This window comes from Poecilia reticulata, chromosome 8, assembly GCF_904066995.2.
Source record: "Poecilia reticulata chromosome 8, P_reticulata-male-v2, whole genome shotgun sequence".
Classification (NCBI taxonomy): domain Eukaryota; kingdom Metazoa; phylum Chordata; class Actinopteri; order Cyprinodontiformes; family Poeciliidae; genus Poecilia; species Poecilia reticulata.
This window is the reverse complement of record NC_088837.1, coordinates 20263360-20290686: the sequence shown is the minus strand read 5'-3', so window position 1 is coordinate 20290686 and position 27327 is coordinate 20263360. Positions and strand designations below refer to the sequence as shown.

At 37.6% G+C, this 27327-nt stretch overlaps 3 protein-coding genes across 3 annotated transcripts; all 3 read right to left on the bottom strand.

The window, feature by feature from the left end:
- Window positions 1–193: 193 nt before the first annotated feature.
- Window positions 194–9709, bottom strand: rab5c (RAB5C, member RAS oncogene family). The gene is made up of 6 exons (XM_008417060.3): window positions 9551–9709; window positions 4113–4463; window positions 2327–2478; window positions 2111–2233; window positions 1937–2030; window positions 194–1602 (listed from the first exon to the last, which is right to left on the bottom strand). Exons 2-6 carry the CDS (start codon window positions 4276–4278, stop codon window positions 1475–1477), a joined length of 663 nt encoding a protein of 220 aa, XP_008415282.1. The 5' UTR covers window positions 4279–4463; window positions 9551–9709; the 3' UTR covers window positions 194–1474.
- A 1681-nt stretch (window positions 9710–11390) lies between these two features.
- kcnh4a (potassium voltage-gated channel, subfamily H (eag-related), member 4a) lies at window positions 11391–23796 on the bottom strand. Its single transcript, XM_017306418.2, has 16 exons — window positions 22380–23796; window positions 19164–19397; window positions 18912–19043; window positions 18632–18756; window positions 18154–18406; window positions 17554–17711; window positions 16853–17060; window positions 16378–16572; window positions 16097–16296; window positions 14778–15027; window positions 14463–14677; window positions 13761–13799; window positions 12900–13252; window positions 12738–12817; window positions 12398–12474; window positions 11391–12282 (listed from the first exon to the last, which is right to left on the bottom strand). Exons 1-16 carry the CDS (start codon window positions 22453–22455, stop codon window positions 11596–11598), a joined length of 3282 nt encoding a protein of 1093 aa, XP_017161907.2. The 5' UTR covers window positions 22456–23796; the 3' UTR covers window positions 11391–11595.
- Window positions 23797–23933: 137 nt separating this feature from the next.
- hcrt (hypocretin (orexin) neuropeptide precursor) lies at window positions 23934–27320 on the bottom strand. Its single transcript, XM_081610175.1, has 2 exons — window positions 25507–27320; window positions 23934–24333 (listed from the first exon to the last, which is right to left on the bottom strand). The coding sequence occupies exons 1-2, from the start codon at window positions 25561–25563 to the stop codon at window positions 24022–24024; spliced, it is 369 nt and encodes a 122-aa protein (XP_081466301.1). The 5' UTR covers window positions 25564–27320; the 3' UTR covers window positions 23934–24021.
- Window positions 27321–27327: the final 7 nt, after the last annotated feature.

Here is a 27327-nt window from a genome sequence, read left to right as displayed (position 1 = left end):
TATTCCAACATCTTCACACCTATACAAATTATATAGCTATAAAGGTGAGGTTTTAATGTCATGTACATTTTTAATGCTAAATTTAGAGCACTTACTCCATAGCTTAAATAAATCTACCATCAAAAGTGGATTTATTCTTTGAAAAACACCCAATATAAAAAAAAAAAAAATTAAAAAAATCACTCAAAGAAGATACCTTCGGCTCTTTTATTTGTAAAATTACATTTTCTTTCCTCCTTCTCTACCCGTTACCCACTTTACAGCAGCAAGCGCTGCTCTGGTGCAAGTTCTTCTGTGCAAGATGGTGATGCCACAGCAGGATGACAAGATTACTCAAACTCAAGCCCTCCTTGAAATGAAAGAAGCAGAGGATAACATCTCAATTCACAAAGCTGATGAGACAGAACCAGTGCATTTAATACCATGAATCTCCAGAGGAAAAAGAAATTAAGACATGAAAAAATAATTAAATTTGACAGAATACAAACAGATTGGGAATATTTGTTGTTGTTTTTGACAGTAACTACAGATTGATTACAAACTTCAAAAGTCTGTTACAAATACAGAAATATGTTTAAATGCAGTTGTGATTTTGGTCAAGAAAAGAAAAAAAAAAAGAATCTTTACACATCTCCCATTTTACACTGATAATTCAGAAACATTACATTAATGCTAAAATTACATACGGGTGAAATTGTTAATAAAGTTGCATTTACTGTATAAGTTTGGATAACATAGATAAATGATTGTAAAACCTTAAGATAGGTTTCAAAATCATACTGACCAGTCTGTGCCAAAAGAAAAAAACTGTAATAATAGAGATAAATCAATCAATCTACACAGCTCAGCTCTGTAAGAAATCTGCCCATTTGTTCTCTCTTGGTGAAAACCTCCTGACCCAATTCCTTAAGACTCCATATGCACCTTGCTTTTAACATAAGACCATGATGGAAACATTTATGGTGCACTTGCAAAGCGAGTCCAAGTTGTGCAACGACGGGGTTATCAAACCTACACATTTTCCTTCCTTTTCCATTAATTAGATTTCCTCTGTACAAACACAGAACAGTGGACAAGATGCCTCTCTTAGGAGCAATTGTTAATGACTTCTGTTTGTTTTCCTTCCATGAATGGGATTTGTTTTTTTGTTTTTTTCCCCTCCAAGGTGACGTCATGTGTCCATCATCAAAAGAAAGGTCATGGAATGGCGAGTCCCGGGGTGAAAAAACACGATTCTGTGAATAAGCCTGTAGGTCGATTTCTTGGTATTTTTGGCAGGTTCATCAAGCTGGAACCATCAGTGGGGATCTGGCAATCTACTGGCCAGTATGCTCATTTTGTCGAACAGTTTAGTTGGTGCCGAGAGGATAAGTTGGTCTGTTGGTGGTTTGGTTGGACCAACGGGGGCGTCGTTTTACAGCTGGCTAATATCTGGTGTCGTTGATCGGCTGGATCAGCTGATTTATTGAGTTAGTTAGTTTCCACCCCCACAGCACTGGCCACTTCTGCCCTGTGGCGCGGTTTCCTGCAGGTCCACGCCACCTCTGGCCCGTCCGCCTGGTCCCGCTCCGCCCTGGGGCTCGTTCTTCGGAAGTTTCTTGGCTGTTGCAGAGAATAAAGATAATTGGTCAATCTCCGGCTTAAAGTATTGCAACAATGGATTCTACCAATAACTATCTACCAATGAACCTAAAAAAAATGGTGACAAATGACCAACATTTTAAGTAGAATCACATTAAAACTAAGATTAAATTGAAAGAAGAAACAGAAAACTTTTACACTGAAATGTCTATGATAGAAGGTTCTAATATTTTGTTTCCAGTCAAAAGCAAAATTTATTTAAATGCATTTACAGTGTTACTAGGAGGTAGCAATTTATTCTCAGCCTGTACAAATGATTCATGAATTAATAGTTGGACTTCTGAGAAACACTCACCTATAGCCATAAAAATCTCATTAACATTCATTGCGGTCTTGGCTGAAGTTTCCATGAAGAGCAAGCTGTTGTCGTCTGCATATGCTTGTGCTTCCTACAGGGCCAAAGGAAACATCTCAGGGCATTTTGACCTTGAAAATTAATCTGTAGCAGATTCTGCATTATTCCCCTTACCTGGAAATCTACGGCTCTCTTGCTGGCCAGGTCGGCTTTGTTTCCTGCCAGTGCAATGACGATGTTGGGGCTGGCTTGTCGCTGCAGCTCCTTCACCCAGTTCTTTGCACGTGTGAATGTATCCTTTACAACAGAAAGGTGCAAAATAGTGTGATACCACACTTAAATCTGACTCGATTACACAAATAGTCGACCAGAGTTTTGGCTGTCACTCACTGTGTTGGTGATGTCGAAGACCACAATGGCAGCCTGGGCTCCTCTGTAGTACATAGGCGCCAAGCTGTGATACCGTTCCTGTCCTGCGGTGTCCCAGATCTCAAACTTGACTGTTGTATCATCCAAACATACCGTCTGTGTGAGGAAGGCAGCTAAAAAGATAATTAGAAAAAGAATTTTAAACGGATTAAAAAATAAAAATACGTTTTGGTGCAATGATAAAGAAAAAAAACACAAGTCACTAAATTGGGACACATTAATAATATGAAATCAATTATTTACATTCATAATCTGCTGAAAACGCTACAAATCAGGGTAAGAAAAAAAAAAAAACGTAGGAAACAAAAGAAAGCAACTCACTTTACCAGGAGGAAATGTTGTTTTATGAAATACACTCACACAATCAGCCATCTCTCACATGACACTTAAAGCTTAGCTCCTTCTTGCATAGTACACATTTTAAAGCTTTGTAATCTTTGACCAGGCATGCCACTGACCACAAGTTCAATAGAAAGCAAAAAAAAAAAAAAAACAAGTGCTGACTCGTTTTATTTTCACCCATTCTTTGGCGAGTATCCTGTTCCTACATTCTTATGCAAGTTGACTCATCAGAAACCGGATACAGCAGGGAAGACAGTTAGGGAAAAAGTGACTATGAAATGACTTATTTCATACATGTACAATCTTAAATATTCACTCGACTGCCCTGTAGATACTGAACATCTGTATATTCATAAAAAAAAAAAAACACATTTCTAAAAGTGCTACCCAGTGAAGTGTGCTCATCTTCTGAAAAAGGCAAAAATGTGGAAAACCCACAAAAACCTGTGGAATAAAAGAAAGAAAAGTGGAAAGTTTCCAGTTGTTAATCCAGTTTCAGACGGATTAACATATTTCTGTTTAGCAATTCAATTCGTAACATTCCTCCTTTAGTTCAAAGCTCCATTTAACTGGCATTTGCCCTCATTATGATTTGATGCTACAATCTAGGTCCACTGAAACAGTCAAGAGACATGTGTCACTTTCTGCAATTTGACCAGTTTTGGTAAAGATGTCTGCCTACTTTGTGTGAAGAGCCTGAAGCCAGTCGAAGTCATCCTTTGCTCTTGGAAGAACTGGTTTTACCGGTCCTTCTCCTGACTAAACTGACAACAGATATGAGAAAGACCTGCCAGAAGTCAGATCACTTCTACTGGCATGGACAAGTCTTCTGCTTCAGGGCTCAAGTCTGATGTTTTAAATCAAGAGTGCACAATCAGTTCGGAACCTAAATGTTTGACGCAAATCAAATAACTTCATGTGCAGAAATATTTAATTAGAAGTCTACCAGCTTTTTACGCCTTTTAGATAGCCCAAATGACTTTTAAATGACTCCTGTGTACCACCAGCTGGTGGAAGAATGCAGCACAAAAAAACACAGGGAAACTGAGAAAGAAAAACAAGGATTTAAATGTTTTTTTTTTCCAGTTGTGAAAAGTAGGTAGGTATACAGTTTAATTTATTAACTTTCCATTTATTATTTTACAAATCTAAGATAATCTAGCTAATCTAGTTTTAGTCACACTTTATTCTGTGCTTTGTAATTTAAAGGATAAAAGTGATAATTTCTGAAATCTGAAGACCTTTTTATGTTGATTTGTATTTGGAATATGCCATGCATCTATAAATTACTACATCATCAGAACTCACTAATACTACAGATTACAAATACAGTGCTTTAAAAAAAAAGAAAAAAAAAAGCATGTTTTCCTGCATGGAAAACATACAGAAATCCTGGACTCCTTACCTCCGATGGTGCTCTCTTGGTACTCGTGAAACTGGCCCTTGACGAAGCGCAGCACCAGGCTGGACTTTCCAACTGCCGATTCTCCCAGTAGCACTAGTTTGAACTGACATATCTTGTTGCTAGCAGCGGTGCCGTTGGTCCGTGCTGGTCCACCTCGCCCTGCCATATTGCAGCGTTGGAAATTACAAGAAAAAAAAAAAAAAAAGCCGTGTGTGGGAGGGGCAGGAGAGGATGAATGAGTAAAGGCTTAAGTTTTTTCTGCAGAAGGACGGTGAAGCTGAGGTAAACGCAGGTGGGCTCAGGTCATGCAGGTAGCTTTCCTGGAGGAAGACGACACCTCACTACTGAGAGCTGCAAAAGCAGAGAGAAAAGCATTTCAGTTTATTGAGTTTCTACTAAACAACCACAGTCTCCAAATACAATCAAAATAGAAATCCACCAAAAACAGAAATCATCCTTATGCTTCTGCACTAAAGCTTTGTTGTCGGCTTCAGAAACCTTAAAAACTGAAGTTGTTGATGCAAAACACCACCATCAGACTCATTACCCCGTTTGAGAGTTATTCATTTAGCCTTGTTTAGTAAACAAGTGCTAAAGGAGAAAACTCCATGGCTTATTTGAAATTGGGCCCTTGGTTTTTCTCCCACAGGCTACACTCAGACCATACTAAAGTTTCTTAAGATGCTAATGCATCTCTGAAACAAGAGGCAAAAATAATCAAATCAATAATCAATTCAATTACTTAAAGTTAAAATTGTTTGTAAACTAGAAATATTGAGATACAAGTCCTTTTCTTTAATCCATATCATGCAACATATATCTACTGAACATGAATAAGTGGTGAAGGTACTGAATGGTTAATGTAAACAGATCTATTAACCAAAAGCTGCAGCGCCCTAATCCAGCTGGTAATCTGTAGGACATGCAAAGAAGCAGAGCATGAAATCCAACACTCATTAACGCACCTGGTTCTGGCATGTCACAATAAAACAGCTGTCCAATAACAGGTCCTCAGTCTATTACATGCAAATCAGAAGTCTCAAGACAGACATGTAAAAAATACAAAATGTGCAACATTAAGCAACCAACAGCTCAGTCCAACAGCTCAGTTATTTTTAAATGCAATGTACTAAAGTGCAGCCAGTTTACCTAGAAGCTGATCAAACTTTGTCAGACAGGTGACCAGGATTTAATTTACTTTGGGATTTTTTTGTTGAATTATGCAGAAACATAATGATACAATGTTTTTTTTTCTCTCTCTCTCTCTAAAGATGGCCCTCATCTAAACCAGCTGAGCCAAAATAACCATAAACAACTTCCTGTTGGTAGAGGTTTTTAGAGACACAACCAAATTTCCTTACAGCTAACTATATATAAATATTATTGAACATTTCTGTGCATCATTGGTTGTTAAAGTGCATCCAGAGTCCCACATAAACACACAAACAAAAAGGTGTACAATTAAAATCCCATAGACATTTGGCAACAAGGCCTTCTGATAGATGTCATGTATTCAGTCCGTTAAGATGAACATAAATCCCAAAATTCAACTTCAATTCAAGATTTTAAAATATCCCATTTCATTATCCACATGTGTTTTTTTTGCAAAGACTGAGCAACTCTAAAAAATATTCATTGTTTGACTTGTAGTCAAGAGTAAAAAAAGGGGAACTCAAATGGAGGCAGACGTAAGCCACAGCAATATTTTAGATTCACTGTAATTCAGTATTTATAAACCACTGAGACTTTTATGACTACTGCATATCTACATACCAGCGCATTTCGCTTCATGTTTGCCAGACATGACAGTCTTAAAACTTCACAAAATCTTTTTTCTGCTGGATGACAAACATTAGGTCAGTCAGCTTCTGCTCCGTCAAAGGACAGGAAACAACTCAGCTAAAAGCAGGAAGTGAAGATTGCAGAACACTTAACTGCTGAACACAATAAATCCAGCAGTCTAACAGACAGTTTGACGCTGAATTCTTACCCAGAGTATGAAGCATAGATATTTGCTGGTAGAGTGTGGTAATGTACTGGAAAGAAGAAATAAGTAGAGTTTTTTTTTTTTTTAAAGAAGCAGGGCTTTTCCCCAGCATGCAGCTTAACTCATTCTTAATCTTTAGCATGTGACTGCAGATCACAGCTTTGTCCATAAAATATTCAGGACTTGCATGTTTTATTTGACAGTGCAGCAACCATGTTCTACTAATGTGTTAGCATTAAAACATCAGCAAGCTGCACTACTCCTTTTTCAAAAAACTGCAACTTTTACGTATTTTGCAGATGCTAACAGTGTTGTGAAGGTACCTGGCAGACAAGTACTCAATTTCACAGCACATCAAAAACAAAACAAACAAAAAAAAAATAAATCAGGTAGGAATGAAGGCGCTCTGCTCACCTGGACAAACAAAGGTCAGTCTGTACTTGTGTGCTCGCAAGCAGCTGATGACAACTCTCCTGCATTCCTCGCTTAAGGAATCAGTGGTAATAACTGAAACACCGCCAAGATTTTTTGTAACACTTGTACCTTAATCATGCATTATGAGAGAGGGAATCTCTAAAGTGCACTCAGAACCTTGATAATGAAATGGGATCGAGAGAGAGAAAAGCAGGACATGGTCAGGGGAAAGGGGAGGAAGAAGCAGCAGCAGTCACAAGAGCCTGTTAAATATTCATCATGGCCTCCTGTTTGCTCTGCACCCAGCGTGATATCCAAGACACCAACAGGGACTGCACTACATTTAATGCAAAATATGGCAGCGTGTGCAAACTTTAAATATGTGTATGGAAGTTAAGTACTATAACTAAAACGTATTTTTGTTCTTCAGGAAAATATGTACCTTCCTGCATTGTTAATAATACTAATAATAATAGTACAAAAGAAACGGTTAATGACACTGATGTACCCCAAGGTCCAACATCGAGTTAAACTTGCTTTGTTTTTATACAAATATAAAAATACAAAGTTTGTCCATTTCATATTATTGTCCGACTTATAACTGTCATCCATTTAGACTTTCTACAAATAAAAGAAACAATACAAACTTATAATCAATGAAGAAAACAAACTACATTCTTTACCCGTCCTTACTTTTCAAGAGAACGTTAAAATTCAACTCAATCCCAGAGCAAAATTTTACTTTAACCTTGCCTTTAATTCAGCTAGACGCAATACATATCTGAAAGTGAAAATATTGGCAAATTGGTATGTTTATCTAGATGACTCCTCAGGTCTTAATGGTACATTAAGCAAACAGTACAAGTTTTATGAAGGCAACCAGAGACGAATGTTGTGAAAAAGGGTGGGGTCACAGAACAGCTGGTTGTATCTGATATAAAGGCTGCACCACAGGTCTCCCTTTGTTCCATGTACCAAGTAACCATCCAGTCTTGGCTATGGCAGTTTCAAACATACAGTCAGCAAGATTTCAAGTTCTGCACGCTGAAGTCAGATGCATTTGTCAAAACGGTAAAGATACACAGGCAGATTATCGCCTAGAATCTACAATGAAATGACAAATTCTTTTCATAGAAGGCTGTTCAAACGGTGTTTCAAGTCAAACATTTGTTTGAAAGTTTAAATATAAATGCACTGATGTGACACAGGACAAGCAACCAAGATGGTAATCACTTTAAAGGCCAATAGGAAATCACAGGAACTTCCCTTTCTTGTGACGTCTCTTAGAAGCTCAGTAACCAAACAGAGAAGTCGGAAGCCCAATCACCATCTTGTCATTTAGTTGAACGTTTCAAGGAAACTGAAAAAACAACATTCCTTTCTAGTAAGTAGACTGAATTACTGCTCACCTCTTCAGATTAGTGGGCCTTGAACTGTCTAGGTTGCTCTTCTAGATTCTTTCTCTACATCAAAAGCTAAACTATTTTGTACTTATACCTAGCATCAAAACTCAAATCGTTTTTATTCCAAATAATGTCGGCACAAAACACAAAGGGATCACCTTTAACACACCTGATTAGAAATGGAAACCCTTGTTTCCATTTTAGGTGTTGTCACCTTTGAACTTTATACAATTCGCCAGCAAACTTTGGAGAACAAACTTCAGCATACTCTTTTAAAAAAAGGAAAACATAATTTTAACAGGGCTGATTTGCCAAAAAACATATTGCCGCTTTATGAGGCCAAGGTCCAAACACCATAAACACCAGAACAGCCCATGCACATGGCTGGTTATCCCTTTCTGTCTCAAAGGTCCAAACTCTGCTCCTGTTATTAAACCATAAACAGGATCTATGAAGGAGCATGTGATTTAATGTGCTGTTAAATGTAAGCAGACACACGTGTAGATAGATAACTTTAGCAATATAACGGGGAGAAGTGCGACATTACACCTGTCAACGGTAATGACACTTTATGAGATGGCATTTAAAGGTATTTATGATTTGAGTGAAGTTTGTGAGGCGAAATTAAATGTTAGGTTACAAAAATAAGCAAGTGTAATAAAAATGGACGTGAAAGGAGTTTCCTAGCCGTATGATCATTTGAAGAAAACAGATTGCTTACGAATCCGTCAGTTAAACTGCTGAGTCTCTCAGATAAAAACAGTTATCAAGTACTTAACCGTCTCCATAAACAGTGTTTGTTATAGTCGAAACAAATGAGGTCTAAATACACATCCGCAGCACATGAAATGATTCAAGTTTCTAATGTTTCCAAGTTAGCAAAACTTCTTTCTGGTTGTGGTTAGCTTTAGCACAACAGCTAACACAGGCTGAGCGACATTAGCAGATATATAAATGACCAAGTATCTAACAAAGGCCTTAAAATGTCGTATTTTAAGGTCTGACTGTGAACAAGAATATTGTCAGCAATAAACATCTGACTAAATGCCTGAAACAAACTCCCAACTGTTAATCTTTCCTCTTCGCCTAGCATTTTAGCACTAGCTTAGTGGCGTAAACGACAGCAAAACATAAATGCTAAGCAACTGAAAAGGAAACTTTGTTTAACGTGTTTAATGCGACGACTGAATGAGTTTCTGGAAAGAGAGAGAAAAAAAAAGTACTAATTGGTTAACTTCTGATAGCATTGTTAGCAGCTGTGTCAAAAACGTCATTAAAACAACTTTCATTTTCTCGGCCGCACGTCGTCAGCTGTTTCACGCTGTCCGAAAGAAACTTGGGGTCTTTCTAACTGCGTCTCTTCCGGAATTGAAACCATATCAAAACCCTGTCAAGCAGCAGTTGTTACTTGGCTTTGAAATGTTGTTTCTCAAATTTCCCGTCTCTTACAGCCCGAAGCTCATAGCCTCACTCGATCCACTCTAATGGACATTTAGGCTGAGCTCGGACTTGGCACATCGGTTCGGTTAAATTGTACCAAATAAGGCTAAACAGCTTTTCAGTAACATAGAGTGGGCATTCTTTAAGGGTTCCCCCTCCTAACATGTTCGATCATATTAAGCGGCTCGACTTACATGACTTTTTCTTCTTTCGTTAGCCTCATCGGCAGTGGCTGTCTTCTGCTTCTTGGGGTCTGGCCTTCCCTTCCGCTAAGCGATTTTTTTCCGGGAACCTCCCACTGTTTTTGTCAGTGCCTGTCTGACCAATGACAGCGTCAGCCTGCATAAACTATTAGATTCAGAACACCGGTTAAGTTTCAAAGCTTGAACCTAAATGTGTACAGTTTTTTTTTCTCTCCAGAGGGTAGAAATAAGTTTAAAAGTGTTGCACATTGATTAAAAGATAAAGTCATTAAAAGATTTTGCTATCCCCGTCTATGTTACTTGTTCACAGCAGAGAATTTCGTATTAATTAGCGTATGATGACAAAAGGTCACACCAGAGAAATTTAGGAACGATAAACAGTGAACATTAAAGACGTGAGTGTCATTAAAAAGTTAATTTATTTCATTCGGTTCAAATAAAGTGTTCATTTCAGTTTATTTGAAACCCAAAGAGAAAGAAAAACGTCAAAATATGTCTAAACAGCCAAAATTGAGTAGAATTCCCATGCGTTTTTAGATGTGAAGACTTTTTCAAGAATTCTTCTCATGTTTTAGTCCTGAACTGTCTCTTTTAGAATTAACTAATTGCAATCAGTAAGAACCAAGAGTCATCAAATACAGCTGTTTTTTTTTTCTGTTTCTTTTGTTAACAGAAGATTAAGATCGTTAAAGGTTCCTAACTCTACTTGCAATAGGTTGTATTTGGTGATATCTAAGCAGAATCACTAGATAAATCACTAGATAACTTCATCATAATTAATGTGATTGTTGTGATAAATATATTTTGACAATAAATTGCATTGTTCCTCATTTTAGTATGGCTAGAATTGTTTAAGCACAATTTATTTACTAGTTCCCTGCAGATTGGACTGAAATTTAAAAATGAGAATATAAAGGGCTTCATCCTTCTTCTTTTATTTTTTACATAATTATGGACTTTTTTACCAAGTTTCTTCTAGGATTTCTTCTGTTGATTCAAATTTGACCTATTTTTAACAGCGCTCTCTTAGAGCATTTTATCTAGGTTTAGTCAAGGATTTTGATCAATTTGTTGCTTATTTCTAGCTATTCTGTTGGCAATGTGATTGTCCATTTCATGTGGGTCCATCTGCTGTAAAGATCTGCCTTTATAGAAGAACTTGATCATTTTATTAGATGAATTTCATAAATAAGGCCTTGTTGCTTCCTTACCACTAAAATCAACCCAAAGCAACACGCGTGTACTTAGTTTTACCCTCAACTGTATTGACATTGTCATACAGTTGAGGGTATTTTCTTTTTAACATAAACCGACATGGGTGGAGCGTTTGGATGTGGTGGAGCTCCTGTCCTAAAGTGCTGAGATGAGAAAACTGAAGAGTGCCTCCAGAACCTCTGCTCGGCCACAAATGGTTCATGTCATCTGCATGTTCATCATTTGCTTCAGTGATGTCGGGTAGTTTGTGATCCAAAGAGAAACAAACAACATGGTTTTCTATCAAATCAGTTTTTCCTGCTGTCATGAATGATAGTCTGTGCATTTTGTTTCTGTGACCACACAGAGGCGCTACATCTCTTTATCTAGCATTATTTCAAGGGCAAATTATGTCAGCTGCTGTGGAAACAGCAAATAATGCAGCTTTCACTGATGTCTTGCTGTGCAACTAATGAAATCATTAAAAACATTAATTATCTAATACTACATGTACAGTCTCTATTGCCATAGTTTTATTGATGTATCTAAATTTTCAGTCTCAAATTTTTAGGCATTACTTTATGCACAACAACTTGTAAAGAGTTATTTTACAAATAGATCATATTTGGCTGCAGCAGTTGGTAAATAGCAATTTATTATTTCGGAAAGAACAATCCTTTACCATTTAAACAAACTTGTCATTTCGACAAAGTAACACAGACAGAAGTCATTATCGTTGTGAGTCTTCTGATACATTTTGACTCGCTCCATAATTGTCTGTCCTGTTGTGGTAGAGTGATCCTCCACACTCTCTGTTTGAAATCTGCCCCAGCAAAGAACACTCATGGTCCCGCTGGGTCGTTTTGTCTCGTGGAGCTCTGCTGGCTCTTGTTGTGATCTGTGGACAGTGAAGCGCAAGGTCCTGAGGGTGCCAGAGAGCTGAAGGCTGTGCGATACCGTGCCTGTCCAGTGGGATTGCTCGGAGAATGAACTGGCGTCTGGGGATTGGTGAGGCTTTGTGAGTTGGTTAGAAAATTCAATGTAGGATGAGAGTGTCCACAATTTACTGGATTAGTGTTATTTTTAATAGGACTAGATGTATTGTAGACTCCTCGTTGGCTTTGACAAATCACTGGAAAGGTGCTGGGGCCTGAATCAATGCCGAGGAGGGATACAACTCTGTGATTGTAAGGGGAGTTTGGGGTGGCTCTGGGTGTTTGAAATGGACTGTATTGACTCTGCAGCCCATCAGCTGTTTTTCCATCTCTGTCAGAGCAGCATAGGTGCAAAGAGGCAGACACAGAGCTTGATGAAAGCAGCAACGTGGGAGTCCTGTTGTGGGACGGTATCCCACTGCAGTCCTGTGCATTTCCATATGAATCTAAAGGGATATGAGGCTGCCAGTTTTTACATCTTGTTACACCAGGAGGAGAGACATGATGAGGCATAGGCATATTTGACTGCAGAAAATGCATCATGTCATGGAGCTCCTTAGTCAGGTTGGATACTTCTTCATTTAAGTTGTTCACCTGCGAACAGAAAATAAAAGTTAAAGAGATGTCTCAGATGTTGATTAAAGCCCCATAATAAAACTATCAAGTATTGCATTTATAGGGGGAAACAAGATTTATGTTTGAATCTCACCTCTTTATTTAATTTGGTCATGTTCTGTTTCACTTCTTCTGTCTCAATTAGAAGGTTAGCATTCATTTGTAACTCTTCTAAAAAATATAAAAAAAGAAAATAGAGTTCATGTGATAACATTGTCTACGATATTTACTAGGTAAAATAATCTGAACATGTTAATTAATTACCTAACATGAACTAAGCAGTTTATGTATTGGGGGGAAAAAAATATCAAAACAAGAAATGAAATATGTAAAATATCTTACATCTTATGTAAATTCAGTTGATGAAGAATTTCAAACATTTTTTTTCATTAACTTGAAAAAAATTGTCAACATCTTAAAAAAAAAAATGTTACCTGACATATTAATCCTTGTCTTATCCTGCTCTATGTTGAACTGAAATGTGTGACTGTTGTCCTCAATCCCATCCACGACCCTGACAATGAAGCAAATGAATATCACATCATTGTAAAAAAGAGCAAAGTGCAAGCAAGTGCAAACAAGGTGGAAAAAGTCACCTGGGGCTCAGGTTAAGAGGACTAACACAAGGGAAGGATGGAAGCAGTAGCTTGGATGGCCGATGACTTAAACCGGATTCGTTTTTCAGACTGACAGAAGGTGACAGAGTGAGATCCTCCTTGGCAAAGGACTGAGGAGAGATGCTACAGCCTTGGTGTTGAGAAACAGGTGACCGACATGGGTGGAGCGTTTGGATGTGGTGGAGCTCCTGTCCTAAAGTGCTGAGACGAGAAAACTGAAGAGTGCCTCCAGAACCTTGTACTCTGCTCGGACACAAATGGTTCATGTCATCTGCATGTTCATCATTTGCTTCAGTGACGTCGGGTAGTTTGTGATCCAAAGAGACGTGATGCTGGAAGAGAGATCGAAAGCCAATGAAGTTAATTGCAAAGTTGTTTGAGGGATATGTTTGAGAACATGACATGTTCTTCATGTTATTATCAAAATGTTAACATGTTATCAATATTACATGTGATAATGTAATAGAATTACATTTTATTAACGTGTTATGAGATAAAGAACACATTACATTTTGCTGTTGAGCTTACTGTGTGTCCATTTGGCAAACATAAGCTAAAGCATGAATCTAAAATATTTAAAACACCCACATAAAATGACTATATCTGGTAGTCTCATTGTGATAAAATGTTACTTTATTTTTCTCTCTCTCTGGCCTCTGAAAGGTCAGAGAGAGAGAATACATGTATTTTTATTTACCTACTGACAATGGTAGTCATACACTGTATTAATGTGCCTTGTGTTTTTTCAGTTTTAATAAAAGAAACGCCTGACTCAGCTCTGTCTAAGTAAAGAGGAGGCATCTCAACGTCTAAGTAAAGAGGAGGCATCTCAACACGTACCAAAGACTGCCTGGGAGTCCATGTACATCTCTTTACTGCCTGCAGATAGAACAAACAAACAAACAAAAAACTAAGACATTTTTCCTTAATTTATAAAGTGTGATTATGCACAGTGAATATGTACACTCACCAATCACATTATTAGGCACATCTATTTCAGTTGGTTGTTAACATAAACAGTGAATCAGCCAATCATGAACAAGCCAATCATTCCAGTTAGGCTTTTAGAAGTTGCGGAAAAGATTTACTGAGGTTCAATGGAAGCAATTTGGACCCATTTGGACCTCATAGTAGAAAATTGTTTAAATATCGAGCCCTCCCAAATATTGTTGTGATGCATTCTTCATCCCACAATACTGAATCCATCCTTTGGTGGATACTTCTTGCAGAAAAAAGTAGCCACCATGTCACCAAACTCAAATCATCCCCTCGTGGTTTCTTGGTTACTGTACCATAATGATCTCTACAGCCGCCACCACATCTTAATCCATCAGAGCACCTTTGAGAGGTGGTGGAACAACAGATTCACATCACAGACACCTTCCTAGTGCTCGGTTGGGCCCCCCATTTGACTTCAGATCTGCCTTGTCTAAGCATATGTTCAACATGGTGTATCTGGTGAAGTAGCCAGTTAATTTCTTTTATAAGGTCAGTAAAATTGTTCAAATGAATTCTGTGGTACCATAAAATGATAAGTCTTACATGAGGCTCACTGCCCTCTCTCAGGTTGTAGGTAAGGTTGTGGTGGATGTCAGAGCTGAAGCGACTGCCGTACTCCGGATACAGCCTGAGGACCTCTCTTAAAGCCTTGACACTGATGTACTGCAAGTCACAGTAGGTGAGCGCCTTCACGTCTGCATTTGTCTTGATCACCTGATCGTGCTCTGGCAGGTCAGCCCCTATCAGGTCACCTTTGCCTGTAGCGATAGTCAGAGAGAGGAGTTGCAAAAAGATGCTGCTACTAGATGAAGATGTGAGTCAACAGCTGGAAGCGTTTCACACTTTGTGCACACTCACCCAGAATAGCTTGGACCATACCATCTTTCAAGACTTCAAGGGAACCGGAACAGACAAAATAATCGGCATGCAGGGCATCTCCATGGCGGATGAGGTACTCCCCCGGTGCACAGAAGGAAGTCTTGATGTGCAGGGAGAGAGAGCGTAGACACCCTCTGCTGGCTCTCTCAAACACAGGCAGCTGCAGGATGTCTTTGTTCAGATGCATGGCGATATCTGCTCGCAGTTCATCTGGGAAGTCATGAAGCAGCTGAGAGCGAATGAGAGAAAAAAAAAAAGAGACTTTTGTTATAAGTAAATCAGCATTCTGCAGTTCACCCTCAGGAATTAAGTTACTGACTAAGTTTTACTGTAAGCATATTATTTTGATATACACGATTTTAGCCAAGGATCAACATGAGCAAACAAGAAGGAGGTAAACAAAGATAACCTTAAAAAATGTGCCAATTTGTAATGGCTTCCCAATATCAAAGCATTTACAAATGAATTTTAAAACTCTATAGCGTGTTTTGGTTGCTTTTAGAATATTATGTAAAATATTATATTGTTTTACATAATGTAATGTAAAAATATATACATTTTAGTAATACAGGGACTTTAAACCATAAGAGCAATGTGACAATGAAATTTAAAGGCTTTAAAGGCATTGAATTGATGCTCTTCTGTTGTATTTTGCTATTTTATGAGCTACTAACAAAATAATATTTTATTACAAGGTTCTTCAAAAAAGAACTTTGTATTATTAAATATTTTAGACAACAGCCAACCTCTACTCAATAAACTTTGAAAAATGTATGTCTTTTGATTTTTAAATGCCACAAACCAGGTTTTAGATGTTGCTGCACTTTCATGATGTATCAAGCTGATACGAAAATACTTCCTGTTAAAACCAGTGGCTGCATCTATAGCTTTCAACTCTGAATTAATTATCCAGAGAGGTGATGGTGGGTGTGTTAATGAGTATTCTCCCCATTTCAGTTCTGGCAACTTCTTCAAAATGGATTCTAACATTGTCGTTGAAATTCTGACATCTACTCAAGGAAATGGAATAGGACTTCAGAGAATATAAAATGTCCCACATTTAAAAGGATTGTATGTCTGAAAGGAGAAACACCCACAGAGAATTTATTGTTCTGATTGATATGCCTCAAAATGCTGAAACTTAATTTGTGTTTCAATTACTGAACAAAAATGAACAAGTTATTTCATAAAAAATACATACAAGATCTAATTACGAGCACAATATTAATTTTACTAATAAGTCTTGTACCCTAGAAGAATTAATGTAAAGATATTTTTTTCCTTTGTTCCTCACTTACCTCATTTGTGTTTATGCCATTGTTGACTGACCATGTGGCTTGAAAATACTCCAGCATTCTCTGCTTCAGCTGCTGAGGGAGTCGATGCACACGGATGAAGTCTTTGAGGTCCTTCATGCGGGTGTGGTAGAGCGAGCGCCGTGAGTACATGCGCTGGATGATGGCCGTTACGTTACCAAAGACCACGGCGTGCATCAGAGCTGACGGTGGATGAAATGGTAAAGGTGGGCTTAGAAAATTTAACCCATATGGAAAATTCCTGTTCATGGTTTTAAACTCACCACCAATCAGCATAATGCAAATGGAGAAGATTTTCTCTGCATCCGTGTTGGCACACACATTGCCAAAACCAACGCTGGTGAGGCTACTGAGAGTGAAGTAGAGGGCGGCAATGTAGGCGCTGGGGATGGAGGGTCCGCCTGTGGTTCTGTTGATATATGGTGTCTCCAGACGCTTACCCAAATCCTGAAGCCACCCTGATGGTATGGGTACATATTGTTAATCCCTCAGGAGGAAGAAAATAAAGTGTAACACTAACATTGTTCATGTTTTATTGATTTATTGTGCTTGAGCGGACAGATATTTCGAATTGGTCAAATTGGTCATACAATCTGGACATTCTGTAACCTAGACTTCCTCTGGGCTAAGGAGGAAAGTCAGAGGCATTAAAGCATTAAGTCACGACTCAAGATGTTCAAACAACAAACAAGAAGTATCTTCTGATTAAAGGAGACTGTCGTGACTAGCTGAACTCACCTATATCCCAGGTAACAAGATCACTACTTTCAATCTCCTTGCGTCCAATGATGTACCAGATGCAAGCCATCCAGTGAGCCAGCAGGGCAAACACAGACATGAGCAGTGTAAGGACCACTGCGCTGTACTGGGAGTAGCGATCCAGTTTTTGCAAGAGCCGAAGCAAGCGCAGCAGACGAACCGTCTTTAGAAGGTGCACCAGTGAGGTCTGAATGTGGGAAAACAAAACATGCATTAAAGGGTTCTACATTTTTCTGCTTTTTTATGTTTTAAGCTAAACAGATGATTTTGTTTGTTAGAAACTGGAAAAAGTTAATGAGAACATAAAACAGTGGGAAAAAGAAGAGTACCAAGAAAAATGGGCAAAATTTGAGGTATGGAAGTGGACAAACTTGTTGGCACTTGTTTTTCTGGCTTAACAATGCCAGAAAAATTCATTTCACTGACACAAACACCCAGAATTTGCTTATCTGTGCTGTGACTTTAACTTGGTCACATGAATATTAGATTGTGTTTTTGTGCAAGGGATAGCGAATGACCCATCTCACTTTCCAAACATTTTCAGTGTGAGATTATGATGCAGACATAAAATATTGCTATATTTTAAAACTTTCCCAGGTATACCAAAAAAAAAAAGAAACTAGCCAAAAAATATTAAACAAAGAAACATGACATTCTTGGCATTATCGTGACCGTCTTACCACTGAGATGTTGAAAGCATAGAGAAGGTCAAATGGCAGGGCCGCAATCAGATCCACAAAGAACCAGGTAGTGAAGTAATGTAGGCAGATGGATCGGGTGTCATACACTACCTGACCTGACTGGCTGACGTATGTGGTGCGAAAATTCAGAATAATATCTGCAAAAGTTACAGAAACATAACATGAAACAGAGAGAAAATGCACAATGATTGAAGACTTGCTCCAGAGACTTGCATAGGAGGGAAATGCACGAGGTAGCGGGTGAGCTAATTTTGTACGACTGACTCTTTAAAGACAAACTTGTCAAGAGGTTGTGTGACAGACGTGTTATGGCACTTCCATTGAAGAAGAACTGGGACGAAGTGAGAGAAATCTAATTATGATTTATAACCTAGGGCAACATTGACGCTGAGTGGGTGAGAAATGGTGGGAGGTAGTCATGTGCCAGCCATCACCAAGGAAACAGCTGTGGTTTAAACTTACTGCTCTTGTCTTTTCCTAATGTTACTTGGGTTTCAATATGATGGTCAACAGGTTTGAAACGCTTAAACATTTTCTCCACTAAATCCAACATTTGAAGTCAATGCACAGAAATCGTACCAGCTATGAAGAGCATCTCCACAGCTATGTCACTCCATGTGGTGCTGCGAGTGACAAGTGAGAGACGATCGCCACCTTCGCTGTGACTGACAAAGCAGACGTTGAAAGGAACAGTGACAGCGACGTAGAAAGTTGCCAGCAGAATCAGCCAGTCCCACATGGCCTTGAAAATGCTGTAATGCAGCAGAATGAAACGGGACTTCTTCACAGAGGCCACCTTGTACTCAGGTACGCAGGGTTTCTGGAACATGCTCTGAAAATGCCACATGACACGACATCTTGAACTCCACATCTCTAATGCCCTCAATTACACTCAGAAAAATAAAAGTCATTCTATAAACAAGTTTAATCTGTACTGGGCTCTTGAGGAACAATGAAGAAAGTATTCAGAGCAACATTAAAATGTACATAAATTTTCTTAGTCTCTGGTTGTTTTCCATCATGTTGATGGAAAGTTGAGACAGAGTTCTGAACTCACATCGGTCAGTTTCCTCTTGCCTCTCTTTGTGAACAGGCTACTCAGGCAGTGCAGAACACTTCTCCCCCTGTCTTGAGTCCGAATAAAATATGATCGACTGCTTTTTCGTTTTTCTCGAGGGGCCTCTGAAAAATCAAAGACAACTGCAAAATTAGTTGGATTAGTCATTTCCATATAGTTTTAGGTAAAATCAAGCCAATGAAAAACCATGTTAACAATTTTAGAGATCATTTCGAATCACTGAGAACAGAGCTTCTAGAAGCATGCAGTAAGGGCTCACCGTCTTCATGAATGTAGTGATGGCTTTTCCCGTAAGATTCGCTGACATCCTTAAAGGATAGCAGAAACAGAACCACCTCGCCCTTCTCGTTTTTAATTGGAACAATATCCAGGAGACACCAGAACTGATTTCCTTTGAGTACCAAAGAGTTACAGAGAGATATTAGACAAAGACTAAAATGTTCACTTGATGGCTAAATATAAGTAGATGAACAATGACGTTAGCAGAAGAAACAGCATTTTTTTTTCTTACCATTTTTCCTGTAAAAGCAGATCTCTCCCTGATACTCCTGCTGACTCTCCAGAGCTTTGTGCACCTGCTCCATTACACCGTCACTGGTCTCTGCCCCATGAAGGAAGGTGCAGGTGCAGGTTTTTTGCATGACCTCCGTCCGAACAAAACCAGTCAGCTCACAAAAACCATCCGAACAATAGACGATCCGGTAATCATATCGACCCCTGGCGTTTCCCAGAAGAAAGTTGCTGTCTGTGAAAAAGTCAAAAAGACAAATGGCAGAGATTAGAGGTTGAAAAACAACATTAGAGCTCAACAGAAAGAGGAATTATTTCACCATTCCCTCTTTTAAAGCAGCAGCACAGATACTGCCAGACAACTTTTTTGGAAAAATATCACTGGTAAGAAAGACTAGATACCTGAAAGCTGTTCCTAGTTTTATGTTACGGCAAGCAATAGCACAGCTTGCCATCACAGGAAGACAGAAAAGTAGTTGTCTAAAGGTCTCATGCAGAAAAGCCAAAGGATGGCTTCTTGTAACTCTTTGAAGTTTTTTCTCCATTCATACATAACTGTCTTTATTGTGCTACGGCAAATGTAGAATGATGTGGGAATTTATTGTACTTCTCCTGACTGATACCTTTGCACAATAAGATTATGTAAGCTACTGCTCTAGAAGCCACTAATGCAAAGTCTGAACAAAAGAAGACAAAATGTTCCTATTTAATTAAATATATTATTCAAAATAATATCAGAATAATAATAGTATCAGTATTAATTTCCACTACCTTTTAATTGTTATGCCAAATATTGTTTTTCTCTACAGCCTAACAATGAGCTAGAGAAGCTTGTACTGAAATGTTTGTAAGAGCAATTTATATTGATTTAATACACCAGCTGGTGATTAATATTTGAAAAGCATTATGGAAGAAATTGTTAGTGATAATCTGTTCTTAATTCAATAAAGCACACTAATAGGTACATGTCTCCTTTCTATTTCTGTACAAATAATGAGTAAGGCGTCCTTTTTCAGGTGAGGCTTTGAATATAAGCTAACAGCATTTTTAAACCTTCTTTGTTTGCTGAAGAAAACTTTTAAACAATAACGTAGCTCCAAGGACAGCATGGAACAAATGCTGGCTTGAATGTCAGAGATTTGTATTCTTCTGCTGAAAACAAAGCAGACAGTTCACTCGTCATTCAATGGCATAATTGTGTATGTTTATCTAAGAAATAATACATCAAGGAAGGTAAAAATCTTTCACATATTTCTAATTGGCTGTTGCGTTCAGCGCGCTTGCCTGATTCAATTTGTGTCCCAGAACTAAATTCTTGTAAAACTGCACAATTGCCATATGTTTTTCTTCTTTTCTCGCTCAGAAATCCCCATGGCAACACAAAACCAGAAAGATCTTGTATTAGCTTTATGACTTCATCTCCACATACTTTAGTGAAAACATCTACACATCTAGCAGCACGCATCCTTTGCATTATTTCACTGTGGAAAAGTAACTTTAAAAAATTGTTAATTTGTAATTATCTTCAATTTAAATCTGTGTGCTTTTAATAACCTTTACTTTCTTCCTTTGCCTACAGTCAGAAATTCAAAGATTCTTTGAAGTAAAATGTATAAGTATCATCCAGAATATTATCTCTTTGATTAAAACTGCCCTTTTCCCCTCCGCTGAACAGATTAATTAATAATGTTGACAGCAAAAATGCAAAACCGAAATCTGAGTGGCGTTGAGTTGTGGTCAACAAAGAGCCTTTCCAATTCTTTAAAATGACGATTTAGGAACGCACCTCGCATGTTAACCACTGGCACCAGCTCCTGTAGCCCAGCAAAGATTAAGGTGTGAAAATTATGAAATACAGAATCAGGTCAGGAAGGAGTGTCCATGAAGAATCAGATATCAATGACAGAAGCTGAAAAAGTTAATTCAAACATCAGTTCTGTTTTCTACATTTTGTGGTGGTGGGTGATCTGATTAATAATTTAGGTGAGTTTCCAACTTTCAAAAAGGTTCACTGAGCAAGACCTCAGATGATATCTGATGAGCTCCCCACCACTACATAATTCATTTTAATCAATCTCCCTGGTTTCATAACAGGATCATGTGGATAGTGTCTCCATTCCTGTTTGCTAGGCGTTTTCAATGGCCGCTGCTCACGTTTCAGTCAAGACAAGTTCAAGATGATTCATAGACTTGGCCGTGTTTGTTGCTGAAGCTCTTTCTAATCTAATGAACTGACAGCTGATGCTGAAAACTGACTGGCCCCTTGAACGGTCACTGTCACAAATGTCTGTTGGTTGGACAAATGCAAGATTATTATGTTACTTGATGGAGATCAACAGGTTTTGTCCAGTAAATCTAAAACAAAGCATCTGTTTTGAACCACATGAGCCATAAAATGTACATCGTTTCATCCGTTTTCCTGCCTTTAGCTTGTAAGGTAAAGGGAGAAATTGTATTTTGCAAAACGCCGTTTTCTTTTACTATTCCCCACTTTTACATTAAGTTGTGTTCATGTACTGGAATGGACACTTAAAATTAAGAGTGTTTTTTTTCTGTATTCCTATTATCTATACTCTAAAAGTAAAAAGGACAATTCACTCAAAGATAGCTGGATTTGTGATGACTAATTGTGCTACTGCCACTTACCATGAATATTTTGTATACAAGACTTTTAATATGTTATCTTGGTTAAATAAAGGTTTATATTGATATTAAGATTGAGTTACCTAACCCAAAAATAAATTAATAAATCTTTTTAGCATTTCATATACATGTAGAGTACTGCATGTTCTTTTTTATGTTGGCCTTTTATGTTTAAGCATTCCTGAAAAGAAAGGATACTTATTTTTATCCAGGTGGAAACAACCACAGCATTTTTCACAGATTAAGTTGTGAATTATTTTTTATTTTTTTTTTTTACAGATTTGTCCAAAAGAAATCCTTAAAAAATAATTTCACATTTATGTTATTGGTTTAAAAATAAAAGGATTTCACCAATGACAATACACATTTTGTATGTTAATGTGCTTCACAATCTAGCAAACAAAACAAGTATTTCTGCATAGAGCAGAAATACTCTGTTCTGCTCTACGTGGAACTGAGTATTTTGCCCCACAAACCTGATTTGGGCTAACAAATGAGACACTGGGCTATTCTTGATCAGTGTTTGATAAAAAAAAAAAAAAAAAAGGTAAAACATCTTTTTTAAAGTACTTACGGGTTCCATCGAAGTGGTTTGCAATGCTGTCCAAAAAGGTATTCTGTGGAGCAAGGAGGCCCTTCATCACAGGCATCTTTAGCTTTTAAAAGGAGACTTTCAGCTTCTAGTAGTTTGTCACTAATCCATAAGAGCTGAAGTGCTGCGCCTTGGTATAAAGTTCTTTTGTTGGATGCAGAAATCAAAAGCAGAGATTTTCAGATAAGCCTGATCTGTTTTGAGAAGATGAGGATAGTTGCTGTTCTCCCAAAGGTTTTCTCCCAGAACTGAATCAAGATTTTTCAGGTTCAGCTGCACATTGCTCAGTGTTGCCATATCCTCAACTGTTCTGTCAGTCTCGACTCCACAAAGCATAGTTCCTGCCATCTCTGAGTCCCCTCCCATCATGGGAGCCTCAGTCATTTCTCCACTCCACACACCGTGAGCTCATTGCACATCTCTTTCCTTCTCTAAAAAAAACCCCCCTTGTCTCCTCCTACTTATCTTTCCTCAAAGGAGTTAACAGAAATTAGCTTCATTCTCCTGATCTTCCAGTTTTCTCACCTTCACATTGATTCCTGTCACGAGCTCCTCACTGAGATGTAAAAAGAGACTTCTCAATGCTTTTCTCTTCAGCTCATCAAATAATTGTACTTGTGCAGCGTAAAACCACTAGGTCAGAGCTCCATCTCGAGCTGCTGGTTGCTGTGGATACTCTGAAACACAGAAAGTAATGAGACTTTTTCTGAGTCGCCACAGGGAATCTTTCCTCCCATGTGTTTGACCAGATAGGCATGCACAATTAAAGAAAGTAAAAAAAAAAAAAAAAGCAGTCAGGTCACTTTCTGTAACAGAAATAAATGTTTACAGCTAAAATAATTCATTTTCAGCTAGTTGAAGGATTCTGCAGTCTCCATTACAATTTCTATGGCACACCCACGCACCGCACAGAAAAGTAGAGTCTATAAGTACATGAACACAGGTAAGTACATCCTTGAGAACATTTTTGTAAAAAACTACAGTCTGGCCTACAGTTTCTATTAAATCTACTCTGAAACATGTCTTTGGCCACTGCACTTCTGGTTTTATTGTTTCTTTCCTTTTATAGCCCCATGTTGTTTAATATAGTCTTTAATGTGTTGTTCCTCTTCTTAATCTTCATTCTCTGTCTTTTATGTGGTCCACAGGAGAAACAAGAGAAAAACAACCTTCTTCTGCAAGGATGAGAAATAATTAAAAAAAATTAAATAAAGATTTCCTGGTATACTCAAAATCGTAGTTCAGTGAATGATAAATAGTCATTTTCTATCTGCACCGTATAAGTGGCTCTTGCGAACCAACATATTGACAAGTTATTTTTTGTTTTCAATACTTTATTAAAGACAATGTCATCAGCTTTAAACTTCAAATTACGTCACCACAGATTTCTTAATCTCTATGACATTTTTTTTTCGAAAAGACATTTTAAAGAACATCATTTGATTGTTTTCCATTTTTATATATATATATATATATATATATATATATATATATATATATATATATATATATATATATATATATATATATGTCATTTTCTATAAACATTGTATGAACATTGTTTACACAGGCAAAAGTGTTACAATGGTGTTATTATTATTATTTTTTGACAGACTCAGTCTGTTTATTGCTCCCTGTCCCTCTCTGCAGTCCTCTTCCCCATAGTCAGTATCCCAGCTGCTTGGTTCTTGCGGCCATGAAGAAGCTGATGGAGTCTGCTCTGCAAATGCAGCTCATCCTCATTCCGTTTGCCCAGGGTGAGGATTCCAGCGGCTGCGTCTCCTGCGATGGTTCCCCCTATGCTCTTGTTGCCAGAACGACACAGCAGGACCTGCAGGCGACAGGACTGCGCTGGCTGTCTGCAGCACTCAGACACACTCTGCGCGCTACATCCCAGCTGAGCAAGCAGCAGTATCAACATGAACGCCAGAGTCTTCTGTTCGGGGAAGAAAAGTAGCTTTGGAATGCATTTGTTCAGAAAAACATGTAGCTCATACTGAGCATCTACATGCAATGAGTTTTGTTTAACATGTTCAGATACTGGAACAGACTGAACAAGAAAATGTTGAACTGTCAGTGTTTTGATCAACGGATAGCAGAGGACCACTCCAATGCTGTTTTAGTTTGGGCAATAGAAATTATATAACAATGAAACACAACTCTGAGCTGCCATATCTCCTATAATAACCAGCTGATGAACATAAATATTGTAGTGAATATCAAGTCATGGATGGAAGAGTAGCTAAATTTAAGTTTTACTTATTGGCACAGGCCTTCAGAGAGAGAAACTCACAACTCAAACTTGCAATTAATTTTTCACACCAAGTCAAAAATCATTAAAAATTAAAAAAAAAAAATCTATCTTATCATCTAAAGATCAATCTAAGAGTTCAGCAGTCTCTGCTTTAGTTCAAGAGAGAATTTTTTTTTACAACTTCAGTGCTCTCTGTTTTCTGAATCTTCCAAGAAAAGCATAGCTCAGCTGCAGGTTTAACCAAATTCATCTGTGAACATGAAGATTTTAAAGACACTAAATTGCTAAATATTAATTTTTAGAATTGTTACTAAGGTTTTATTTTATTGCTACTAATGGCTGAGCTGTAAAAATATTCAGATTCCATCATTCTTCCGATGGTTCTTTTAATTAAAATCAAAGCTGCTGGTGAGTCATTTAATAAAACCCTCACATTTGGAAACCAACCTTTTTAAAAACCAATTAGAGATTTTTCTTCTTATTCTTTGCGTATGTTTTTTTTTTTTTTTTAATTCGGCAATTTATTTTAATTTTTGCCAGGTTGCATCACGTTTATGATTTAATATTCATTATCTGATAGATTTTACTTTTATTTCTGGATTTAATCATGAATAAAATGCCACTTTAAAATGAAGTTATTCGTCTATAAGAGATCTGATGAAGAAATAATAATAATTTTTTTAAAAAAAGCATAAATTAGAAGAATCTGCATTGTCACTTGACAAAAGGACTGACTTACTATGTTAAATCCTTTCTTCACATTCTGTGGTCATGTTGAACTAAAATCTGAATTCTTCAGAGCATCAACATGTAATCACTAAACTTTGTACAAAGGCTTACCCTGAAAGGTCTTACCCTGTTAGATGTGTCCATCCCAGCAATGTTGTGGAAGTTGGTGGTGTACCATGTCATCTTCACTCTGGTGTAATGGGGTTATAATCTGATCTTCTTATGTCCCACAGGAGGAAGTCTCTTTTATATTGTTCTACTGTGTCCACATTGTCGGTGCTTTGGGCGTCATTCAGGCCAGCCACAATCAGACAAAAAAACACCAACCTTTTATTTCTGCTCATTTAAAGTTTGCTGCCACGCTCGTGACTGTTAATTAGAGCCCTATTAGAGATCATCTCCACAGAGATTTGATGAACTACAGGTATGCCTTTGTGGCTGCATCGGGAGGGTTTATTAACACATGCCATTACTATGAGTAGCCAAAGACGGAAACTATTGTGTCCAGAAAAGCAAAAAAATAAATTAAAGATAAAAAATACAACCCAAATACATAAGGAAACTAACAAGCTTTGAAAGGGCATGCTAATGAGCATAGCTCTGTGTGCTGTGATTTCTCATACTAAAGGTCTATAGTGACACATCAAAAGTCTTGGTATTTTTTGCTGCTTCAAAGAGCATCTTCTTGAAACTCGCTTAACTAAAAACATCCAAACATCCAAAAGTTTAGGTGGGGCTATCTAAGGGTCTATATACAGGAGAAACTAGTTCTTAACAATCAACATACACATTTCATGTCAAAACTTCAGGACAACAACTTGGAAGCAGCGACTCATTTGTACATCCATTTAGCTAATGTTTATTGCCATCTTATGGACAACAGGAAGCACTGCTTTAAACATACAAACCCTTTCATGGAAGAAGAATAGATTTGAATCAATAAGAACATAATTTTAGATCAGGTCTATTAACGTTGCATCATAGTGCATCAGAAACAATCAATGAAGAATTTGGGTAGGTCACTGATTAGATTAGATTGTATTCAACATAGTCATCTTCATATAATTCCAACATATAATTATTGGAATTATATGTTTAAGTAATTATCCAAAGTATATATCACAGTGTTGAAGAAAATAAATATGTTTCTAGGTGCGTGTCTAACTTTGTTTATTTGGTAACTTTAGCTTTTATGGTCTTGTGGTACAGATCAGGATATTACAGTTCTGATCTGCAAATATAAATTGAACAACTGTCTCTTTATTTGCAGCTGTGAGTTTAAACCTGATGCCAGGTTTTGAAAATCATTGTCTCTTTGTTGATTCAAATGACTCTCATATTAATAATTGCTAAGAAATTGATGTTAAGGTAGTGGAAATCGGAAGCTGTTCCTACAATTCAAGGAATGGCTCTCAGAATTGCCTCGGGTATTAGACATGGAGAGACGGACAAAATCTTTTCGGGAAATCCGGACGTCATTTCTGGACCTATGAGCGCAACAAGATGGAAATCCCTCTTGATATTTAACCTCACAAATAGTCATCTGCCTTGTTCTCCACAATTTACATTGAGATATTGGTAAGAGTGATGCATCTGTGCTCATATATTCATCACAAAGCTGAATATGCCCAGCTTTGTGCTTTTTGTTGTTATGTTTGTTTATTTGTTTGAGGTTTAGCATATTAGTGTGGTTCTTTGAATAGACAAATTACAATTTAAAAAGACCCCAAACCAACAAACAAAGCCAAAGTACTTCTTCAGCCATCTTTAGAGAAGTGTTGTAGAGGGCGGTTCAAACAACCGTGTCTATACATATTTAGAAAAAAAGTATGTATAACTTAAGAAAACCGCCTACCAATCAGAACAATTTCTTAAACCCAGTTTATGAGGGCAAAATGGAAATATTTACCATAATATAAATACTTCAGTCTGAAAGCATGCCAAAAG

Excerpts from the sequence above, each read along its gene's own strand:
- rab5c (XM_008417060.3), bottom strand. The coding sequence starts at position 4,278 with ATGGCAGGGCGAGGTGGACCAGCACGGACCAACGGCACCGCTGCTAGC. Across the intron at positions 2,479-4,112 it reads CCAAGAGAGCACCATCGGAG|CTGCCTTCCTCACACAGACG; the intron begins GTAAGGAGTCCA and ends TTATCTTTTTAG. Across the intron at positions 1,603-1,936 it reads TGAGATTTTTATGGCTATAG|CCAAGAAACTTCCGAAGAAC; the intron begins GTGAGTGTTTCT and ends TCTCTGCAACAG.
- kcnh4a (XM_017306418.2), bottom strand. The coding sequence starts at position 22,455 with ATGCCTGTGATGAAGGGCCTCCTTGCTCCACAGAATACCTTTTTGGAC. Across the intron at positions 17,712-18,153 it reads GGAGATGCTCTTCATAGCTG|ATATTATTCTGAATTTTCGC; the intron begins GTACGATTTCTG and ends TAACTTTTGCAG. Across the intron at positions 13,800-14,462 it reads GAGAGGGCAGTGAGCCTCAT|GCAGTAAAGAGATGTACATG; the intron begins GTAAGACTTATC and ends TTCTATCTGCAG.
- hcrt (XM_081610175.1), bottom strand. The coding sequence starts at position 25,563 with ATGACATGGTACACCACCAACTTCCACAACATTGCTGGGATGGACACA. Across the intron at positions 24,334-25,506 it reads GGATGGACACATCTAACAGG|AAGACTCTGGCGTTCATGTT; the intron begins GTAAGACCTTTC and ends TTCCCCGAACAG.